This window comes from Schistocerca gregaria, chromosome 1, assembly GCF_023897955.1.
Source record: "Schistocerca gregaria isolate iqSchGreg1 chromosome 1, iqSchGreg1.2, whole genome shotgun sequence".
Lineage (NCBI taxonomy): Eukaryota > Metazoa > Arthropoda > Insecta > Orthoptera > Acrididae > Schistocerca > Schistocerca gregaria.
The window spans coordinates 434419760-434442075 of NC_064920.1; the positions used below are offsets into that span (position 1 = coordinate 434419760).

The 22316-nt window shown below is 44.9% G+C and overlaps 1 protein-coding gene across 2 annotated transcripts in view; it reads left to right on the plus strand.

Moving 5' to 3' along the window:
• LOC126351133 (sodium- and chloride-dependent GABA transporter ine) overlaps window positions 1-22316 on the plus strand; it is a 340642-nt gene that overhangs the window by 18416 nt on the left and 299910 nt on the right. For both annotated transcript variants that reach the window (XM_050002576.1, XM_050002579.1), the window contains exon 2: window positions 18215-18685. In XM_050002576.1, the coding sequence (XP_049858533.1) occupies window positions 18219-18685 (467 nt within the window). In that variant the 5' untranslated portion in view covers window positions 18215-18218. The remainder of the gene's footprint in view (window positions 1-18214; window positions 18686-22316) is intronic.

The window sequence follows — 22316 nt, forward strand, 5'->3', positions numbered from 1 at the left end:
AGCTGAGTGTGAGGTGGGTGCCGCGGTTGTTCACAGTCGACCTAATCACATCATTTTTATTAAAAATGAAATTCCTCCAGCTGTACTTAAGATTTTATATTTACTTCGCTACTAGTTTCGCCATTGCGTCAACGCCATCTTCAGCCCCGTACACTTTGATGAAATCAGTTGTGTGTGGCTCAGTCTAGAAGTCCATGGTGAGACGAACACGTGCTCCACATGGATGGCGGGCAGTACTCCCCAGCATGCCAATGAGTAGATGCCTGTCACCCTGGGCCATCGGGACTGCCAGTAATGGCCATCCTGCTAGGTGGCATTTGCTGCAGCTGAATGGCGCCCGTGGGGAGGGACCCTTGGATGGAGTGGTTGGCATCAGGGCGGATGACACGCCATAAAGCATAGTACGCCATATCTTGCTGGTGGTCAAACACCAGCAGTCTCTAAGCAGTCAAGGTTTAACTTCAGTGCTAAGAAACACCACCACAAATCCCCCCACCCCCCTGGCCACACCATGCGAGGAACGTCAGGCTAAGGATGGCAGCAAAGCTTATTCACCCCGGCACCTTTTATGTACGAGAGTTGATGGGGAATCTTTCTCGTCAATGAAACCTCAGTTTTTTGTAGAGAATTTAGAGAAAAAGTTTCAGTAAATGGAGGGCTTGTCCAAAATGCGGTCAGGGGCGGTCTTGATCAAAACAGCGTTCTCTGCCCAGTCACGGGCACTACTCGCCTGTGAAACTGAGCTTAAATATGGTCCAGACTATCATATTTCACAGGGACCTTCTTTTGCACTCTGACGATGACCTGCACGCCAATTTAGAGCAGCGAGGTGTCCATTTCCACGGGGGTGCGAGGGATAATCACGTTGCCACCAACGCCTTCATCTTGGCCTTCGAGGGTGACACATTACCCGAGTAAGTCAAGGTGTTGGTCTACCGCTGTGACGTAAAGCCACATATCCCTCCTCCAATGCGGTGTTCTAAGTGCTGGAAGTTCTGACATATGTCTTCTCTCAGTACGTCCAGCGTCACATGCCGGGTTTGTGCATGTCCTTCACATCCCAATACTCCTTGTGTCCTGTATCCCATCTGTGTCAGCTGCAGAGAGCACCATTCACCTTGTTCGCCTGCAGGCTGCAGGATTCTCCAGAAAGAAAGGAAAATAATGGAATACAAGACCTTGGACTGACTGATCTACACTGAGGCTAAGAGAAAATGAGAGAGGCTACATCCTGTGCGTATGACGTCAACCTACGCCACCGCTACGACAGCGGTTCTACCATCTTCCATTCTGCCGTTTACAATTGGCTCCCAGAGCTATCAGACTCCACTTGCCCCCTTGATGGTGGGGGGCACTTCCTTCCCTGTTGCTCCTGCACAACCTACTTCAGGAGCAACACCCCCCCCCCCTCCCAACCATCAGGGACGTCAGTCCCCACTTCTCAGCCGGAGAAGCGTAAATCTTTTTCGGCTTCTCTCGCCACGAAGGGATCCCTTGGCTCACTCCCCTCCCAGGTTCATGGCAAGCTGACACCTACCCGTTGCTGAATTAACCACAGGTAGCTGGTCGTAGGGCTTCATGGTCCTCATCAGTCACTGAGACAGAATCAGTGAATCCCTCCCAGGCGGACAAAAATAAGGAGCAGCGAGAGAAACCGAAAAAGACCCCCAAGAACCAAGGCACTGCGGTGGCACCCACAGTACCACCACTACTTAAAAGCTCTGTGTCTGAGAATGAGGTGGAGATTGTAGTGTCCGCTGAGGACCTAGATCACGCTAGGCCCTCAGACACAATTCATGTCCATCACACAGATACTCACCTGGCAGCAGCACTGAGTGTTTCATGTCTTCCCAGTCACACGATCACGTAATCCTCCAGTGGAATTGCGGCGGTTTTTTCCACCACAACTGTTAAGCTTTACACCTTTCTGCATTGCCCTCTAGGAAACCTGGATCCGGCAATGCGGCCCCCTGCCCTGTGGGGCTCTAAGGGATATTACAGAAACCATAGCGACTATAATATAGTGTCAGGTGGAGTTAGCGTCTATGTCCTGAACTCAGTATGTAGTGAACCTGTGCACCTTGAAACCCCTCTTGAAGCTGTGGCTGTCTGGATAAGCATGACACAGGAAATAACTGTCTGCAATGTATATCTTCCTCCAGATGGTGCAATATCCTAGAACGTATTGGCTGCACTGATTCATCAACTCCCTAAACCTTTCCTACTTTTGAGAGATGTTAACACGCAACTCCTTTTGGGGAGGCGCCATGCTTGCTAGCTGAGGTAGGGAGGTCGAAAATTTACTGTCACAACTCGACCTCTGCCTCTTAAATACAGTTGCCCAATACATCTCAGTGTGGCACATGGCACATATTCGGCCATTGATCTCTTGATTTGCAGTACTGACCTTCCCCCATCTATCCACTGGAGAGCACATGACGACCTGTGTGGTAGTGACCACTTCCCCATCTTCTGGTCACTCCCACGGCGTCATCATCACGGACGCCTATCCAGATGGGCTTTAAACAAGGTAGACTGGGAAGCCTTCACCTCTGCTGTCACCTCTGAATCTTCCCTACAAGGTGCCATCGATATTGTCATTGAGCAGGCGTCTTTTTGAGTACCAGACCCCAGCAGTTGTTCCTGGCATTAACATCAATGGTGTGTTATCTACCAACGTAAACGCAATTGCCGAGCACTTTGCTGAGCACTACTATCTGCGTCAGAGAACTACCCCCCCCCCCCTCCCCCCCAACCTTTCGCACCCTCAAACGGCGGATGGAAAGGGAAGTCGCTTCGTTCACTATACGCCACAGTGAACCCCATAAAGCCCCATTTACAGAGTGGAAGCTCCCCACTGCCCTTGCACATTGCCTCAATACAGTTCCTGAGCCCGATCGGATCCACAGTCAGATGATTAAACATCTCTCGTCTCACTACAAGCAACATTTCCTAGTCATCTTCAACTGGATCTGGTGCGATGGCATCTTTCCATCGCAATGGTGGGAGAGCACAATCATTCCTTTACTCAAACCCAGTCAAAACCCGCTTGATGTGGATAGCTACTGGCCCATCAGCCTCACCAACTTCCGAAAACTGCTGGAGCGTATGGTGTGTCGGCGGTTGGGTTGGGTCCTGGAGTCACGAGGCCCTCTGTCTGTCAGGGCTGCTTCCACCAGGGTCGCTCTACCACTGATGATCTTGTGTCCCTCGAGTCTGCCATGCGAACAGTCTTTTCCAGACGCCAACATCTGGTCGCCGGTTTTTTTGGCTTACGTAAGCATACGACACGACCTGGCAACATCATATCCTTGCCACATTGTATGCGTGCAGTATCCCGCTCCCTATTTTTTCCTGTTTTTATCCAAAACTTCCTGTCACTCTGTACTTTTCTTGTCCAAGTCGTTGTCTCCCGTAGTTCCACAAAGAGCTCCGTATTGAGTGTCCCTCTATTTTTAGTGGCTATTAACGGTCTAGCAGCAGCTGTAGGGCCGTCGGTCTCACCTTCTCTGTATGCAGATGACTTCTCCATTTCATACTGCTCCTCCAGTACTGGTGTTGCTGAGCGGCGCCTACAGGGAGCCATCCACAAGGCACAGTCATGTGCTCCAGCCCACGGCTTCCAGTTTTCAGCCTGCAAAGTCGTGTCATGTATTTCTGTCGGCGTCGCATCGTTCATCCAGAACCAGAACTTTAGCTGAATGATGATTCACTCACTGTAGTGGAGACATGTCGATTCTTAGTACTGGTTTTCGACGTCCGATTGACTTTGTTACCTTACCTTTGTAACCTTAAGCGGAAGTGCTGCAGCACCTCAGTGCCCTCCGCCGCCTGTGCAACACCAACTGGGGTGCAGATCGCTCTACGCTGCTGCAGCTCTACAGAGCCCTTGTTCAATCCTGCCTTTACTATGGGAGTCTGGTTTACGGTTCGGTGGCGCCCTGAGCGTTGCGTTTACTCGATTCACGCTCCACTGCGGCGTTCGCCTAGCGACGGGACCTTTTAGAACTAATCCGGTGACCAGTGTCCTGGTGGAGGCCGGAGTCCCTCCATTTGAAGGTTAAGCGTGAACAACTGCTCGCCATTTATGTTGCACACGTTCGTAGTTCTCCTGCGCATCCTAATTACCATCTTCTTTTCCCAACCACGGCGGTTCATCTCCCGCATCGGCGGCCCAGGTAAGGGCTTGACATTGCGGTTCGAGTCCAGTCCCTTCTGTCTGAAGTGGAGTCCTTCCTGTTACCAACTCTCCTCAAGGTCCACTCACGTAAACCTTCATGGTGTACACGTAGGCCGCAGATTCTTGTGGACCTTTCGCATGTCCCAAGGGACCCTATTAACCCTGCGGCTCTCCGCTATCACTTCCTCTAAACTCTCGACATGTACCGGGAGCATGAAGTGGTTTACACCGACGGCTCGATTGCTGATGGTCACGTAGGCTTTCCATATGTTCATAGCAGACGTATTGAACAGCCTTACCAGATGGCTGCAGAACTGGCGGCCATATCTCATGCTCTTGAGCACATCCGCTCTTGCTCTAGCGAGTCATTTCTTCTGTGTACTGACTCCTTGAGCAGCCTACAAGCTATCGACCAATGCTACCCTCGCCACCCTTTGTTAGTGTCCAATCAGCAATCCATCTGTGCCCTGGAACGGTCCCGTCGTTCAGTGGTGTTTGTGTGGACCCCAGGACACGTCGGAATCCCAGGCAACGAACTTGCCGACAGGCTTTCTAAACAGGCTACGCAGAAACCGCTTCTGGAGATGGGCATCCCCGAAACTGACCTGCGTTATGTCTTACGCCGCAGGGTTTTTCAGCTTTGGAAGACGGAATGGCATAACAGTGCACACAAAAAACTGCGTGTCATTAAGAAGATTACGAATGTGTGGAAGTCTTCCATGCGGTCCTCTCGCAGGGAATCAGTTGTCCTCTGCTGCCTCCGCATTGGCCATATGTGGCTAACGCATGGTTACCTCCTCCGTAGAGAAGACCCACCTCGATGTCGCTGTGGCTCACAAATAACGGTCGTCCACCTCGTGCTAGACTGCCCACTTTTAGCCGCTCTGTGGCGGGCTTTCAACTTTTCCAGCACCCTACCTTCGGTGTTGGACGACAGTGCTTCAACAGCAGTTTTAGTTTTAACGTTTTATTCGTGAGGCTTTTTTTATCATTTGATCTAAGTTTCAGCGCAAGTACCTTGTCCCTCTGTCCCTCCACCCTAGTGCTCTTAGGTGGATGTTTTAATGTGTTGCAGAGTGGCTGGCTTCTCCTTTTTGTTCTCATGGTCAGCCAGCCATGTTAATCTGCTCTCTTGTTTTGATCTCTTCAGTATGGTTCTCTGTGGTTTTCTTGTCCGATTTTGTCGATTTTAGTGTTTGTTGCCCTTCTTTCATTCTTGTGGTTTTATCCTTTCTTCCAGCTGTCTTTTGTATGTCTCGAATTTTTTACTCGGAACGAGAGCCCGGTGACCTAGTAGTTTGGTTCCCCCCCCCCCCCCCCCCTCCACCCCGTCTCTTTTAAACCAACCAACCAACGACGTTACAAGAGGGCGTTGTGCGTCCCTGTGTGGTTTATTTTTGAAATTTCGTCAGCTTTCTTTCCTAGAAGAGACGACCAATATATCGTTTCCACCTGCTGTAAATATATCTCGCGAAATGATCTCGAAGGTGATACGAGAGATTCGATCTCACACGAAGGTTTAGCAATAGCGGTTGTTTGCGCCAACCATTCGCAACTGAAACAGAAAAGTGGAAGTTGCAGTGGTACTCAAAGTGCCTTCCGCCACACATTTTAAGGTGGCTTTTAGAGTGCAGGTATAGATGTGCCGTTTTCCTCAGGCAGTTGGTAGGAATAAATATTGGTGGTACTGTATGACGGGCAGTTCCAACAATTAGGCAAGAGTAGGTGGTCGTCCAGGGCAGCAAAAGTTTTGGAACGTAAGGAACGGAAAAAATTGTTTTCAAACCAAACGGCGAAAAAATTGACCAAATCAGGAGAAAAAATTAAAAAAGGAAAAATAATAACGATTTGTTTTTAAAGCATTCGAAAAGCTTGGAGTTTCACTTTGGCGAAAGTAAACACATTGCCTCCTCCTACTTAAAAATCTAAAACTGCCGTTGCTGAGTACGAAAAGGAAACAAATATGACTTTGATTCATCTCTGTCGAGAGCTGTAGCGGGGTGAGTGCGCTGGCTTGCGATCATGTTGCGACTTGATACTGTACCTCCCTCAGTCCCTCTTTTTGTTTTTCTCTCTGCTGATCATTTGTCAAGTGTCAGTTATATTGGTTGTTTCTGTTGATGTTTTTAGTTCTATTATTATTTCCTGTCGATTATTTAATTATTTATCACGTATTCACAAGCTAGGTTTTGTAATTTTCTTTCAACTTGTCTAAACGGTAAGTGCAGTTGATCATACCCATACATAACAGTGAGTTGGTGTCGGTATGTAAGCCTGTCTCTGAGAGTCTGAGACTCACAGCACGAGAAATAAACTATGTTTTCTCTGTAGTTGCCTTAAAATTTGACGTGTACGCAAGTAGTAACCAGGAAGAGTGTGCCATCTCTTGTTTATCGATGGGACATAATTGTAGAAATTGTGTGCCTTATGGTTGTAAGTTGTTGTCTCAATACAATTCACACATTAGTGCATATTTCAATCTCTCTGTTGCGTATTGGAAAGTACTTACAGTTGCATTTACCAAAGTTTGTCTTATATAGACTAGACTTCGTGCCCTGTCAGGACAAGAACTATTAGAAGCATTTGTAATCTTGAATGTTGGAAAAGATATTAACAACAACATTGATGATGTGTTTCATGATAAAGTTATAAACGAGTTTGATGCGTCGTCCAAAAATTTGATTAAGTTGTTGACTGATTTGGCAAATTGCAATAAAATTCAGCAGTTGGGATAACATCGTAGAAAAGAGTTCAGTATATACTTTAACTAATACCTGTTTCAAAACAAGAATATCGCAATATGTAGAGTTCGTTGTTTCAGGTGCCTCGAACTCTCATTGTACACCGTTCCCATCGAAAAATTAGAATTATAAAATGCAAGAAAATCGTATTGAAATTTTAAAAGCTTGTCGCCTTCGATTGCCCAGAGTGCCAACAGCCGCTCCCACCCCCTTGCTCGATTCGTACTTTTCGCAGGCCCACTTGCATCAGTAAACCACCCGGGTCCCTTTGTACCCACTCATAGCAATAGATATCCAGATGATCTAGTTTGATACTGTGGCATGTCTCCCATCTGTGTAGCAAAACTTCCAAACTGAAGGAAAAATTAATTCGCACCAGAATATAGTTCCACAACTCTATTAGTCTAGTTTCTTGCAATTACGTTCAATAAATAATTAATGCCAAGTTCGGTTGCACTGGTCTACTGTAGTTCAAAACTGCAAATCATTCTTCCTATTTCAATATTTTGGGACATTTCGGAAACGGAGGGCAAAAAATAAGAAACTGAGGAAATCTGTTGTCCAAAACCAGTTTTAAAGGAAGTGGGGACAATACATAAAAATTGAGGGTTCTCCCCAGAAAATGAGGACGTGTAGTCATCTTAGTTTAATCATTAATATGTATAACTGGAGATTTGCATTGTTGTGCCGTTGGATGTTGATGGAGGAGGGCTTTGGGGGTACCAGGGAGACCGATGATAGTAAAAAATAGCAGGCTTCACCTAGCAACGGCCCTGATGACGAACACAAGTGTTTCACTGTGGTGCTCAGGCAGTTAGGTGGAAGAGGCTGTAAGGACGCATCACTCGGTTCTACTGCCACAAAGCCTTCTCGCCTCTTCCCTTTAATGAGAATACTGAGAAACGACCTGCTACGCATTAAGCTCACGCACGGGCCAGCACAATGGACCTGGTAGTTAGGCTACATACAGAGGCAGACTTTCATTCCTTTATTTTCTTCCACCACCTTTCGGAAGCGCTCCTAGGACATTTGTGATCGTGTCTTTCGCTGTATCGTATACGAACCATATAACCATTGGGAAGGAGTGGCATTGATTGATTTCTGAATGCCACGCTGTACTTTATTCCCTTAGACGCCAGCGAGATTAAACAAAGTAGTTAGTTAGCATGCACTAAGCGTCGTTCGAAACACCTACATGATTGAATGAACTACAAACCCGTACTGATTCTGTTATGTAGTTGGTCTTTAAAACTGCCAGGCTGTGCAGACATAGAATAAAAATTCTATGGGAGCGTGTAAGAGAGACGATTCCATGCGTTATTTAAATTCAGACCTCCGTCCCAGTTGACCAGACTTCGGGCTTGTTGTATTGATGCCAGTTGTTTAACAACAGTGTCAAAAAAACTTTGTGCTCTCTGTACTTTGTTGTAATTGATGGGGTACCAGTGGGGATACAGTGTTCTGCCGCTGCAGATTTTTTTGACTGAAGGAGATGGGTTTGTCGCTGGCATCGGAAGCTCCAGTCTTGTACAAGAGTACTGTAAAGGGTGATTCAAAAACAAAGAAGAGATTTCAATTGCTTATTACAGACAAATTATGAAAGATAAAAACATATTCCGCATGTGACTGGACAGAGAAAGGTTCAAAATTTTGACTCAGCTCTGTTGTTGATCGTATCAATATGACTCCTACACCGCAAGGGAAATAATTTTGTGTATTGGAACTTGCGCGAAGTCAAGCTATTGTTAAAGTGGAACGTGCATTGCTCAAGAAGCCGCCTCTGCACAAGAAGTGTTATGACCGTCATAAAAAATTCTTGGCAGTCGGTTGCATATGCAAATGGCCCTGAGCACTATGCGACTTAACTTCTGAGGTCATCAGTCGCCTATAACTTAGAACTAATTAAACCTAACTAACCTAAGGACACCACAAACATCCATGCCCGAGGCAGGATTCGAACCTGCGACCGTAGCGGTCGCTCGGTTCCAGACTGAAAATGTGGGCTTTACTTGAGATGCGTTCACACGGACCCCTCGGAAATCCATGAGATGGGTAGGCCAGTAACTTCAGGTTCCTCAAACAACGGTGTACTTCAGTATTTCAACTGTGACTGATTTGTTGACCTATTCTACTCAGTCGTTGAAATAATGATATTACTATATGGGCTGTTTTATTTGAACCGGTTTATCCTACCATTTTGTATAATACGTACTATTCCTCCTGAAAGGCCGGCCGCTGTGGTCTTGCGGTTCTAGGCGCTGCAGTCCGGAACCGCGGGACTGCTACGGTCGCAGGATCGAATCCTGCCTGGGGCATGGATGTGTGTGATGTCCTTAGGTTAGTTAGGTTTAAGTAGTTCTTAGTTCTAGGGGACAGATGACCTAAGATGTTAAGTCCCATAGTGCTCAGAGCCATTTGAACCTCCTGAAAGTCCCCTGTATAATCAGGTCAGATCGCAATTTACAGGGCTAAAGACTCAGAACTAAATTGTCTCAGAGATCGTGTAAGAGATATGGCCTGATGATTTGCGTTGTTAAATTGACCCCATGTTGATTAGGTTGTCCGTTTTATTCCGAATACTGTCACGATTGAGTGCCAAAAAGATTTATCGGTAACATTTATCTGTTAGTTGTCGAAATTCACTGAGTGGCCAGTAGTTATACAGGTTGATTCAAAAAGGAAGGAACAATTTAAATTATTTATTATAGACAAAATGTGGAGGATAGAAACAAATTGCGCATGTCACTGGATAGAGGAAGGTTCAAAGTTTTAAGTTTGCAAAGGCACTGCACCACGCACTTAGCGGGAGCGCCATGCGTTGATAGAGAAGCATCGAAACGGTAGTCTATTTCATTCCACACACGAATCAACAGGTCCCTGTTTACTGAACCGACAGCTTTAACTGTTTGATTTCACAGAACTCTGAGAGCTGCCATAGGTTGGAAAAAGTCTGTCTTCTTTGTACCCCTAGAGAGAGAAAGGAATCACAAGGTGTGATGCCTGGGAACCTGGGAGGCAAAAACAGTAAACAAGGTCTCGTTGTCCACCTCTCCCAAACCAACTTTGCGTGATGGTATTGATAAGATAATCCGCACGTCAAGGTGAAAGTGAGGTGGGTCGCCGTCATGCATAAAATGAAGTCACTGGAGTCGCCGTGAAGTTGAAACAACCAATTCTGCAGCACGTCCAGCTACAATATTCCTATCACAATTTCCTTAGTAAAAAAGTAAGGTCCATGAATTCTGTGAACAGAAAAGGCACAAATATGTTCTTTCGGTGAGTGTCTTTCATGTTCGACGACGCCAGGATTTTGTGACCCCCTAAATTCTTACATTATCGTGGTTTACTTTACCCCATAGATGAAACGTCTATTCGCTGAATTGGAAAACTGAAAAGCAAAATTCATACCTTCTATTTATGGTCGCGGGGACGCAATTATTGCAGTAAATGCAACTTGAAAGGCTTCATATGCAGACGTTGTTTCAGAACATTCAACCCGTGTACTACTAAAGCATCACCTCTTGTAACCTTTTGCCAACATTGTATCTAAATATGGTCCATTCTTTGTAGGTAACACATGAAATAATAGCCGAAACTAGCGAATAGTGGTGGAGATGCTACTTCCGAAAATATTTTCACCTGGCAGCCCTCTCAACCCCTTCCCAAACTACATTTCAGATTCTGAGTGTGTATTTGTCCTCTGCCATGTACACTTCGATCCACATTATGTGCAGGGTGTCAAAAAAAGACAAGCCTTAGAGAGATTCCTTACACCAAAACAAGAAAAAGTCTAGTAAACAAGGGCCCTAAGGCGCACACCTTAAAAGTTACGAGCACTTGTTCGTCTTCGATACTACGAAACACATCTCTTCTACTGCAAGCTCTTTGCTTTTCATGCTTTGGGAGGAGGTAGTATGGATCAAAACAATAAAAAAAAGTATGTAGTAAACATGGGTTCTAAAACGTACACCTTAAGGGTTGGTTGGTTGGTTGGGGAAGGAGACCAGACAGCGTGGTCATCAGTCTCATCGGATTAGGGAAGGATGGGGAAGGAAGTCGGCCGTGCCCTTTCAGAGGAACCATCCCGGCATTTGCCTGGAATGATTTAGGGAAATCACGGAAAACCTAAATCAGGATGGCCGGACGCGGGATTGAACCGTCGTCCTCCCGAATGCAACACCTTAAGGGCTCTGAGCACTTCTTCAGTAGAAGAGACATGTTTCACACTAGCGGAGATGAAAAAGTGTTAATGACTCTTGAAGTATGCATTTTAGACCCATGTTTACTGGACGTTTCTTATTTTTGTCAATACTTCCTCCTTGCAATATATGGAAAGCCAATGTTTACTAGAACCTTTTCCTAAAGTTTGTCGGGGTTTTCGTGGGACACTCTGGATGTTTTCACATTTTTATTCCTTTTTCTCTTCAAAATTAAAGCTATTGGAATGTGTTGAAGTTACGTCTATCTAGAAATATACAACTCAAGAAATGGAATTTGATATATTATGAGCCATAAATTGTACATAAACAAATACTAAAAAAAGCCTGTTAATATTGTTTTTTGTAACCTGGTAAAATTAATAGGATAATAATTTGTTTCATATTAATTCTACCAGCATACAGAAAACAAGGAAAAATTGGCATTTTCAGTATTTGTTGTTTATATACAGTTTATGGGACATACTATAAAATCTAATTCCTGAACAACATTGGTCTAACAATAGGATTATTTTTTTGACTTTGTAAATATATAATTTTTATAGGATTATCATCGATATTGCAGTCAAACAAAAAATTATACTGATTCGCATGGATGTACTTCAGAACAGAGTATGTCAGCGGCGGCCGTTGTACAAATAAGTCCTGACACAGCGTAAGAAACAAATGTATGCATTTCTAATCCTAAAGAAACAATTCTCTCGGTTTCTTGCAGTACCGGATTTAGTTCAAATCTCGACAGTGTTACGCCAGCGCCAATTGCACTGACACACGACAGTTACAGTGGAGTTCAAAACAACACCAAGAAAAATTTCCACCACTGTAGAGAAATTGTTTCTGTCCACTTTACCGAGACCTCGGGTGAAAATGATTCAAATGGCTCTAAGCACTATGGCACTTAACATCTGAGCTCATCAGTCCCCTAGACTTAGAACTGCTTAAACCTAACTAACCTAAGCACGTCACACACATCCATGCCCGAGGCAGGATTTGAACCTGCGACCGCAGCAGCAGCAGCGCGGTTCCGGACTAAAGCGGCTAGAACCGCTTTGTCACAGCGGCCGGCCCCTCGGATGATAAAAACAGCTTGCCTTCTGATGGAAATAGTTAACTACCGAAAGTTACTAACCGGTGCTTTAATTCGACGAGAATGTCTTATTTTCGAGAATTAAATAAGGTACTTTGTACTACCTGCTTGTATTTGGCGTCTGACGATACGAAGAAAGGAGGAGGAGCAAGTAGTCCATTTAATGATGGTGTTAATTCGTTATAAAAAAAATTATGAACATTTCGTCAAACACGAAAAATGGTTCAAATGGCTCTGAGCACTATGGGACTCAACTGCTGTGGTCATCAGTCCCCTAGAACGTAGAACTACTTAAACCTAACTAACCTAAGGACATCACACACATCCATGCCCGAGGCAGGATTCGAACCTGCGACCGTAGCAGTCGCACGGTTCCGGGCTGCGCGCCTAGAACCGCGAGACCACCGCGGCCGGCGTCAAACACGAAGAAACAGTCATCAGTTAGCCGTAGTTGCATCGCTAACGCCAAAAAAGGAGGAAATGTCGATCATCTAAGACGAAAAGATGTGCAAGAGGTTTCCAATCGGCGTCGTTCTGAAAAGAATCATTGCTGTAATAATATTTATATCTAAACAAGGTATCGCTTTCGTTGAGAAAAGTGAGGTCTTGTCCTCACTGACGTTTCACCGACTGCCAAAACCAGAATTCACGAAAACTTTCTAAATTGCGTTGTCCTATTATCGAAGTATTATCCAGTTCTTAACCCACATATTCGAGACAATTATTGAAAGCAAAAAAAAAAAAAAGGAAAAGGTGAGGCTACAGCTAGTCTTACTAGCTTTTTGTCAAAAACCATTACAAATAAATTAATAAATATATGTACATGTTAAGTTAAAGTAGAGGTCGTCAAAGAAATCCAGGTTGCGAAATATTTTAGCTTGAATGTGGATTCTTGGCGGGATGCAGGTATTGTTGATCAGGCTGTAGTTTACGTACGGTATGTTAAGAATGAAATCCCACAAGAAAGGGCGATCAATATTGTTCCTGTTTGGAAATTAAAAGGAAAAGCTTAGCGAGCTCTTGTAACTCATGAATTAGCCCAGTTAGGCTTAAATTGGCAAGATATTATTAGCATATCAGTAGATAGCGCAGGAAACATGGCAGGCAGGTGTACTGGTCTTAAAGAGATACTGAAGGAAGGAGTACCAAAATTAACTTTCACGCGTTGTTACATACATCTTTTACACTGAAGTGCCAAAGAAACTGGTATAGGCATACGTATTCAAATGCAGCGATATGTAAACAGGCAGAATACGGAGCTGTGATCGACAATGCCTATATAAGGCAACAAGTGTCTGACGCAGTTATTAGATAGGTTACTGCTGCTACAGTGGCAGGTTATGAAGATTTAAGTGAGCCTGAACGTGGTGCTACAGTTCGCGCACGAGCGCTGGGACACAGCATCTCCGAGGTAGCGATGAAGTGGGATTTTCCCGTATCACCATTTCACGAATGTACCGTGAATATCAGGAATCCGGTAAAACATCAAATATCTGACATCGTTGCGACCGAAAAAAGATCCTAAAAGAGCGGGACCAACAACGACTGAAGAGAATCGTTCAACGTGATAAAAGTGCAACACTTCCGCAAACTACTACAGGTCTAATGCTGGGCCATCAACAATATCAGCGTGCGAACCATTCAACGAAACATCATCTATATGGGCTTTCGGAGCCGATGGCCCATTCGTGTACCCTTGATAACTGCATGACACAAAGCTTTACGCCTCGCCTGGGCCCGTCGACACAGACATTGGACTGTTGACTGGAAACGTGTTGACTGGTAGAACGAGTCTAGTTTCAGATTGTGTAGTGAATGGACATGTACAGGTATGGAGACAATCTCATGAACCCATGGATCCTGCATGTCAGCAGGAACTGTCCAAGCTGGTGGAGGCTCTGTAATGGTGTGGGGCGTGTGCAGTTGGAGTGGTATGGCACCGAGACCCCCTGAGACGTCTAGATACGACTCTGACAGGTACTAAACATCCTGTCTCATCACCTACATCCATTCATGTCCATTGTTCATTCCGACCGACTTAGGCAATTCCAGCAGGACAATACGACTCCCCACACGTCCAGAATTACTACAGAGTGGCTCCAGGAACACTGTTCTGAGTTTGAACACTTCCGCTGCTCAACAAACTCCCCAGATATGAACATTAGTGAGCATATCTGGGATGCCCTGCAACATGCTGTACACTCCCTTTTACTCTTATGGATTTTTGAACAGCCCTGCAGGATTCTTGGTCAATTTTCTCCAGCATTGCTTTAGACATTAGTTGAGTCTTTGGACATTAGTTGCGTCTTTGGACATTAGTTGCGTCTTTGGACATTAGTTGCGTCTTTGGACATTAGTTGCGTCTTTGGACATTAGTTGCGTCTTTGGACATTAGTTGCGTCTTTGGACATTAGTTGCGTCTTTGGACATTAGTTGCGTCTTTGGACATTAGTTGCGTCTTTGGACATTAGTTGCGTCTTTGGACATTAGTTGCGTCTTTGGACATTAGTTGCGTCTTTGGACATTAGTTGCGTCTTTGGACATTAGTTGCGTCTTTGGACATTAGTTGCGTCTTTGGACATTAGTTGCGTCTTTGGGACGTTGTGTTGTGGCACTTCTGCCTGCTCGTGGGGGCCCTACACGATATTAGGCAGGTGTACCACTTTCTTTGGCTCTTCAGTGTAAATTTAGTGCTGGGAGGCGCGACCTCAAGCTGTGCTAAAGCAAAGAATTTGTTTCGGCTCTTGGAGTCTAGAAGTGTACTCATTAACGAATCATTCAAGCGCAACTCTTTATGAGCGGACAAAATTTAGGAAATAACAACTGGTCAAGACAAACTGAGACGATTACAGAAAATCAGTAAAACGAGATGGCGGGCCAAAGTTAGAGCGTTGACCACTATTATGGAGAAACGTCGGGTTAATAAAAGCACTGTCATTTCTTCGAGCATGGAGTTCGAGCCAAAGGTTTCGTTTCAAGAGAAGATGTTGATGTATTCCTTTTTGAAATTAGAAAATATCTGACAGACTTCTCATTCAAGAAAAAAATGTTTGACCTATTAAGCCCGGTAAGCCAAAATCTCCAAACCACTACGTTAGACTACCTTAAAGCTTGGGGGTTCATCAAAAGTTTGGAGATGAATTTGCAAAAACAATTGCATAATTTTGACGACGAAGTTTGGAGACGAATTTGTGAATACTATTACATAATTTTGACGATGTTTTCAGAGCTCCAATTTTGTCTTCATCACAGGTTCAAGGGTTCATGCGAGCCAAAGATACTGACACAGACAAACAAATCACGCTGCCATTACGAAAAGCATATAAAATAAAATAAAATAGAAAAACACGATGAGTTACGCCTTGATGAAGTGGCATTACTGTCTGTTCAAAAATGTCTCTGAGCACTATGGGACTTAACTTCTGAGGTCATCAGTCCCCTGGAAATTAGAACTACTTAAACCTAACTAACCTAAGGACATCACACACATCCATGCCCGAGGCAGGATTCGAACCTGCGACCATATCAGTCGCGCGGTCCCAGACTGTAGCGCCTAGAACCGCTCGGCCACTCCGGCCGGCTACTGTCTGTGGACCCAAAGAGATTCTATTCTGTTTCTATTTACAAAGTCATTATTTAACGTAACTTTAGTAAAAATAGATACAAAATTCAATTGCAACAAACATTTAATGAAGAATGCCACTTTTTTGGACCCGAAACTGCAATGAAATTAACAAAAGTCGGATTCCTAATGACGCATTAGCCTCTCGGATTGTTTGCAAATGCCAATCGAGAATTGCTATCAAAAAATTATAATCTTTTGCAAAAAGTTTTAATGAACTGTCGAGATTCCCATAGTGGGGAAGACGACGTACATGACGAAGATGTCTTAGAACAAATTGGAAAGGAGCCATTTGTTTTACCCAAAGCGGTTCGGACGCGTGCAAAATTTGCATACCGTGTGAGTGTAAAGTTTTGTCACAGCGTAACGTACGTATCAGTACGTACTCCACATTAAATGTTGCTTATTATGTAATCCACTCAGTTTCGGTCACGCAAGTGACTTGAGAGACGAGACTTTGCGTCTTACTGGGGCAAGAACTACTGGATTCGTTGATTATCATAAACATAGAATGGGATCCAATCAAGGAGGACGGGAATAGCAGGTTTTACGGCCGAGTTATTCAAAGCTCAACTGAAGCTGCTTCTCTTTTTTAAAAAATATTGATTGGCTTCCTTCAGATTTGTTATAAGTAATTGAAACTATATGCACGTAATAATATGTCATAGAAAATTAATAATAAATGAAAAGCACTAGTTTGATTTTGTTCTACAGTACTACTTTTATTGTGTTAACCGGTTTTCGGCTTACAAGGCCATCTTCAGACATTTACTGAGTATTGTGAACAAAGAAGTTACAGTGTTTGTAAACACCATTGGAAGAGAAGTTACACATATGAAACTGAAGCAGAAACATACAGTAACATCTTTGACACCGTGGAGGTAATGCAATGCAAAAAGTAAAGTTTGAACAGTAAATAAATAAAAACGGAATAGACATGAAAAAACTTTTAACACCAAGTAGGAACAGCACGCCTACGTAAGTCCATTTGATGTATGGGTTAGCACGGGGCAATAGCCGTAGCGCGGTACGTTTGTATCGAGATATATTTCCAGAACGAAGGTGTCCCGACAGTAAGACGATCGAAGCAATTGATCGGCGTCTTAGGGAGCACGGAACATTCCAGCCTACGACTCGCGACTGGGGAAGACCTAGAACGCCGAGGACACCTGCAATGGACGAGGCAATTCTTCGTGCAGTTGACGATAACCCTAATGTCAGCGTCAGAGAAGTTGCTGCTGTACAAGGTAACGTTGACCACGTCACTGTATGGAGAGTGCTACGGGAGAACCAGTTGTTTCCGTACCATGTACAGCTTTTGCAGGCACTATCAGCAGCTGATTTGCCTCCACGGGTACACTTCTGCGAATGGTTCATCCAATAATGTGTCAATCCTCATTTCAGTACAAATGTTCTCGTTACGGATGAGGCTTCATTCCAACGTGATCAAATTGTAAATTTTCGCAATCAACATGTGAGGGCTGACGAGAATCCGCACGCAATTGTGCAACCACGTCATCAACACAGATTTTCTGTGAACGTTTGGGTAGGCATTGTTGGTGATGTCTTGATTGGGCCCCATGTTCTTCCACCTACGCTCAATGGAGCACGTTATCATGATTTCATACGGGATACTCTACCTGTGCTGCTACAACATGTGCCTTTACAAGTACGACACAACATGTGGTTCATGCACGATGGAACTCCTGCACATTTCAGTCGAAGTATTCGTACGCTTCTCAACAACAGATTCGGTGACCTATGTACTGGTAGAGGCGGACCAATTCCATGGCGTCCAAGCTCTCCTGACCTCAACCGTCTTGACTATCAGTTATGGGGCATTTGAAAGCTCTTGTCTACGCAAACCCGGTACCAAATGTAGAGACTCTTCGTGCTCGTATTGTGGACGGCTGTGATACAATACGCTATTCTCCAGGGCTGCATCAGCGCATCAGGGATTCCATGCGACGGAGGGTGGATGCATGTATCCTCGCCAACGGAGGACATTTTAAACATTTCGTGCAGCAAAGTGTTTGAAGTCACGCTGGTACGTTCTGTTGCTGTGTGTTTCCATTCCATGATTAGTGTGATTTGAAGAGAAGTAATAAAATGAGTTCTAACATGGAAAATAAGCTTTTCCGGACACACGTACACATAACATTTTCTTTCTTTGTGTGTGAGGAATGTTTCCTGAAAGTTTGGCCGTACCTTTTTGTAAGACCCTGTATAATTGATGGGACGCTCCGTAAGTAGTGCGAGGCTTTGAAATCGCTCCTTTTGTTGCAGTTTCGATAGTCCTATAACCCATTGTGCCTTTTATAATCTGCTGTCACGGCGGTGTTACTGAGAGACGGTAACGTTGTGTAGGTGCATGGAGGTGATAAATAGCAACAGCCTTCCGCGGTTCGCGACTATGGACAGCGGGGCGCTGTCGTCGGAGGAGGGCCAGCGGCTGCTGGGGGCGCCGGCCGCGAAGCCGGTGGTGGTGCCGGCGGGCAGCCTGGCGCCCAACGGGTCGGCGGCGCCGCGCGACCGCGCCGACACGCTGAGCCAGGGGCAGGGCCGGCGGCCGGACCTGGTGACGCTGCGCGCCATGCGCTCCGTGCCCGCGCTAGACTGCCTGCCCGCGCAGGCCGCCGCGCTGCCCGGCTCGCCGCCGCCGCCGCCGCCGCCGTCGGCGCCCGTCGCCTGGCGCAGCTCCTACTGCTTCTCCGACGACGCGGCCAGCCGCGCCTCGCTCGCCACCATCAGCATGGGCTCCACCGACGGCCGCCGCGTCGTCGTGCGCCGCGTGCCCACCTCGCCTTCCGACCTGCTCAACATCGTGCAGCCGCGGACGTGAGTACTCGCCTCCTGTCCACTAGTTCTACTTGCAGCAGTTAACATTTGCAGGACGTTGGAAAAACCGGCAGAAGTCTTCCTCGTGGACCATCAGTTCCGATTGCGAAGAAATGTAGGAACACGACGCGAGACCGCGCTGATCCTACAACTTATCTTTGGAGACAGGTGAAAGAACGGCAACCTTACTTTTACAGCGTTTGTAAATTTAGAAAAAGCGTTTGACGATGCTGCTCTACTCTGCTTGAAAGGTAACTTGAGAGAGAATATAGGGAGCGAAACAGAAAGCAGGCTGCAGTTTTGAGTCGACGGACATGAAGGGAAAGCAGTGGTTGCGAAGGGAATGAGACAAGGTTGTAGTCTGTACACGTTATTGTCAAATCTGTACGTAAAGTAAGCAGTAAACCACACCAAGCAGAAATTTTCAAAGGGGATTAAAGTTACGTGCGAAGGAATAAAAAATTGTATTACAGGAAGTGTATTCACAGTTGCAAAAATGAACCACCATCGGCTGTATATTGGAATGACATCGAAAATTTGTCGTACCGGGAACCGAACCCGAATTTTCCCTCTTTACGCGAGCGATCACTTTAACCGCTTCGGCTATCTGTGCACGAATCACGGCCAGACACAAACTTTCTACGGTCATCGTCCACTTGCCAGAACGTGCCCTCGTACGTTACGTATTACCCGTCCAGGAAGTACATTTAATAAAACTAGAGGGCCTGATATTTTCGAATAAATACGAAATAGTATCGCCTGTATTATTAAGAAGTACGATGCAATCCTTCGGACATGCATGTCTGTCCGAAGAAAGATTGCATCGTACTTCTCAACAACACAGCAATGCTGTTTTGTAAAAAAAAATTTAGGGTTTTCTGACGACTTTGATGTCTGCTGTCAGAGCCGGCAAGGGACCTGGAAAACCCGTTGAATAGATTGGAGATATTATCTGATGAACATCGACAAAATTCAGGCCAGCGTAATGGAATGTGGTCGAACTAAATCGAGCATGCTCTGAGGTAATTAGAGTAGAAAACGGCACACTAAAAACATTTGATGAGTTTCGCTATTTAGGCAGAAAAATAACTGATGATGGCGCAAGTAGAGAGGATATAATATACAGACAGCGAGAAAAGCATTGCTGAAAAGAGAAATTTTGGCTGAACTTTACGATGGCTCGTCCACGTGCTGCTCTTCGTGATATGGCGCAAATACCGACAACGCCTGTGCTTGTATTGTTGACGGCAGCCAATCACGAGCTACTGGCCTGAAAATACGGTAGGGCTTTTCAAATATAATAAAACGTCAAATGGAAGAACGTAACCCTCGAAGTATTGCTTGAATTTGCGTTAATGACCGCAGTTGAATGCAGAGTGAGACAGTAATGTTTTTCTCTACCTTTCGCTTGGAATCTTATACTTTATGGCTGTCAGAGAACAAGCCATGGAAGAAATTAAACTTGATTTTAACGCCCCTTATCCGTCTTGTAGACTCTGATATACCCATTCTAGCTTTCGAACCGCCGAGCGAGATGGCGCAGTGTTTAGCGCACTGGACTAACATGCGGGAGGACGACGGTTGAAATCCTTGTCCGAACATCCTGATTGGGGTTTTCTGTTATTTCCCTACATCCCGCAAGGCAAATTTCGGGACGGTTCCTTCGAAAGGGCACGGCCAATTTCCTTCTCCGTCCTTTGAACAATCCGTGCTTGTGCTCCATCTCCAATGACCTCGATGTTGACAAGACGTTAAATCCTAATCTTCCCTCCTTCCTTTTAGCTTCTAGCTCCCTTTGTATCCATACATACTTTCATCACTATCTACCCATCCTTTCTGTTGACACTTTCACCCGACCAATCCTTGTTTCCTTTTCTTTTCTGACCATTTTTTTCCATCTGCCTTGATAATATCTGCCCATTTATTCTACATGTCATTTGTTTCTCCTCCCCGGCCCCCCTCAGCTCTCCATGTTTCACCTATCTATCAGTCACCCCATCCATCTTGGCACATTAATGTCATGTCGTAGTAGCTCAACATAAACTGTTGTTTGAAATATTGTAAAATAAAGATTTTTATCGTTGTAACAGATGTCTGAATATGAATGTCAAAACTTTGCACCCGCACCACAAGACCTGATAAATATTCGTATTTTGTTACTCCACTATCAGATGAAAGGAGAGCAACTCCGATAAGTGTCATTGATATGTTTCTAAAGTGTTAATTCCAGGCGAATATGTCCACATTTTCTAGGCGCCAACTTTAGGTAAACATCGGTAAAGTTTTTTTTTTAAGTGGGAATTCAGTTGACGACCAAAATATAGGGACTGAAGAGTGATAGAAATCAGTGCAGAAAAATTGCGTTGCGTGTTCAGTACCACATAAATAGTATTTATGTGCTGACAGTAACGTTAATGTTCATCATATACTTTCGACAGAACAAAAAGCTGAAACCACATTTGAGAAAGTTGCCGATGTTAGTAACATACTCTCTGCGTCATAAAAGTTACAGGGCAGATTTTTTATTCTGCGTTTGCAGTACTAAAAAGGAACTTATGTTGTTTTTATGTTACCTGGTATGTGTGCATCCTTGAAATGACCTGGCCATGTTTCCGCGCAAAGTCACCTAGTGGCAGGACTGTGCTTAGCATTACACTGTTGGGATTCTTGGCGCATTAGTTACGGTGGTTGGTGACACAATAGATGCTGATTGTGAGCATAGTGAACATTAAGTTCTGCGTCAAGCTCGGAAAAACTTCTAGTGAAACGCAGATAATGATTAAACAAGCATATGCAGGCGAGGCATTTTCAAGAAGTCTTGTTTTGGAGCGGCATAAAAGGTTTCATGAAGGCTGAGATTCAGTGCAAGACGATCCTAGAGCTGGTCATCCGCCTACAGCACATGCTGATGCAAACGTGGATCGTGTAAGACAGTTATTGCAGGAAGTGTGGCATTTGCCTGTGCATGCGATATTAGAACAACTTGATTTGAATCCTGATATGTGTCCTACAATTTTATGTGACCATTTAGGGAAACTTAATGCAAAACTCGTCCCTCACACACTAGCAGACGAACAGAAAGAGGAAAGACGTAGAATTTTTGCTGAACTACTGGATACAGCCAGATATTATCACACATTTGTCAAAGATTACTGCTGGGGGTGAAAATGTGACCCTAACACGAAGCATCAAAGTGCTGAGCAGCGGAGTCCTGGACCATAAGCCTCGATAAAAGTCAAACGACTGCCTTCGAGAACGCCAATATTCTTTGCATTCTTTGATAGTAAGGGATTAGTTCACCATCAGTGTGTTCTTCCAGGTAAACAGTGAACCAAACTCTTTACATCCTGAAATGTTTGCGACAAGCAATTTGACGTCGCCGACCTGATTTGTGGCTTTCTCAGGACTGATTCTTGCTGCATGACAATATAAGACCTCAAACTGCTTTATCTGTTACCAAGTATTTGACCAGACATTCTATTATTGCCATCCCACATTCGCCATATTCGCCCGACCCCTTGTTTACGCGAGCGTAAAGGCGACTGAAGTGAAAGCTTCATCAAGATATTGCAGACATCCAACGGGCTGTAGCAAATGAGTTTACAAGCATCGCAATTGAAAATTTCCCTGC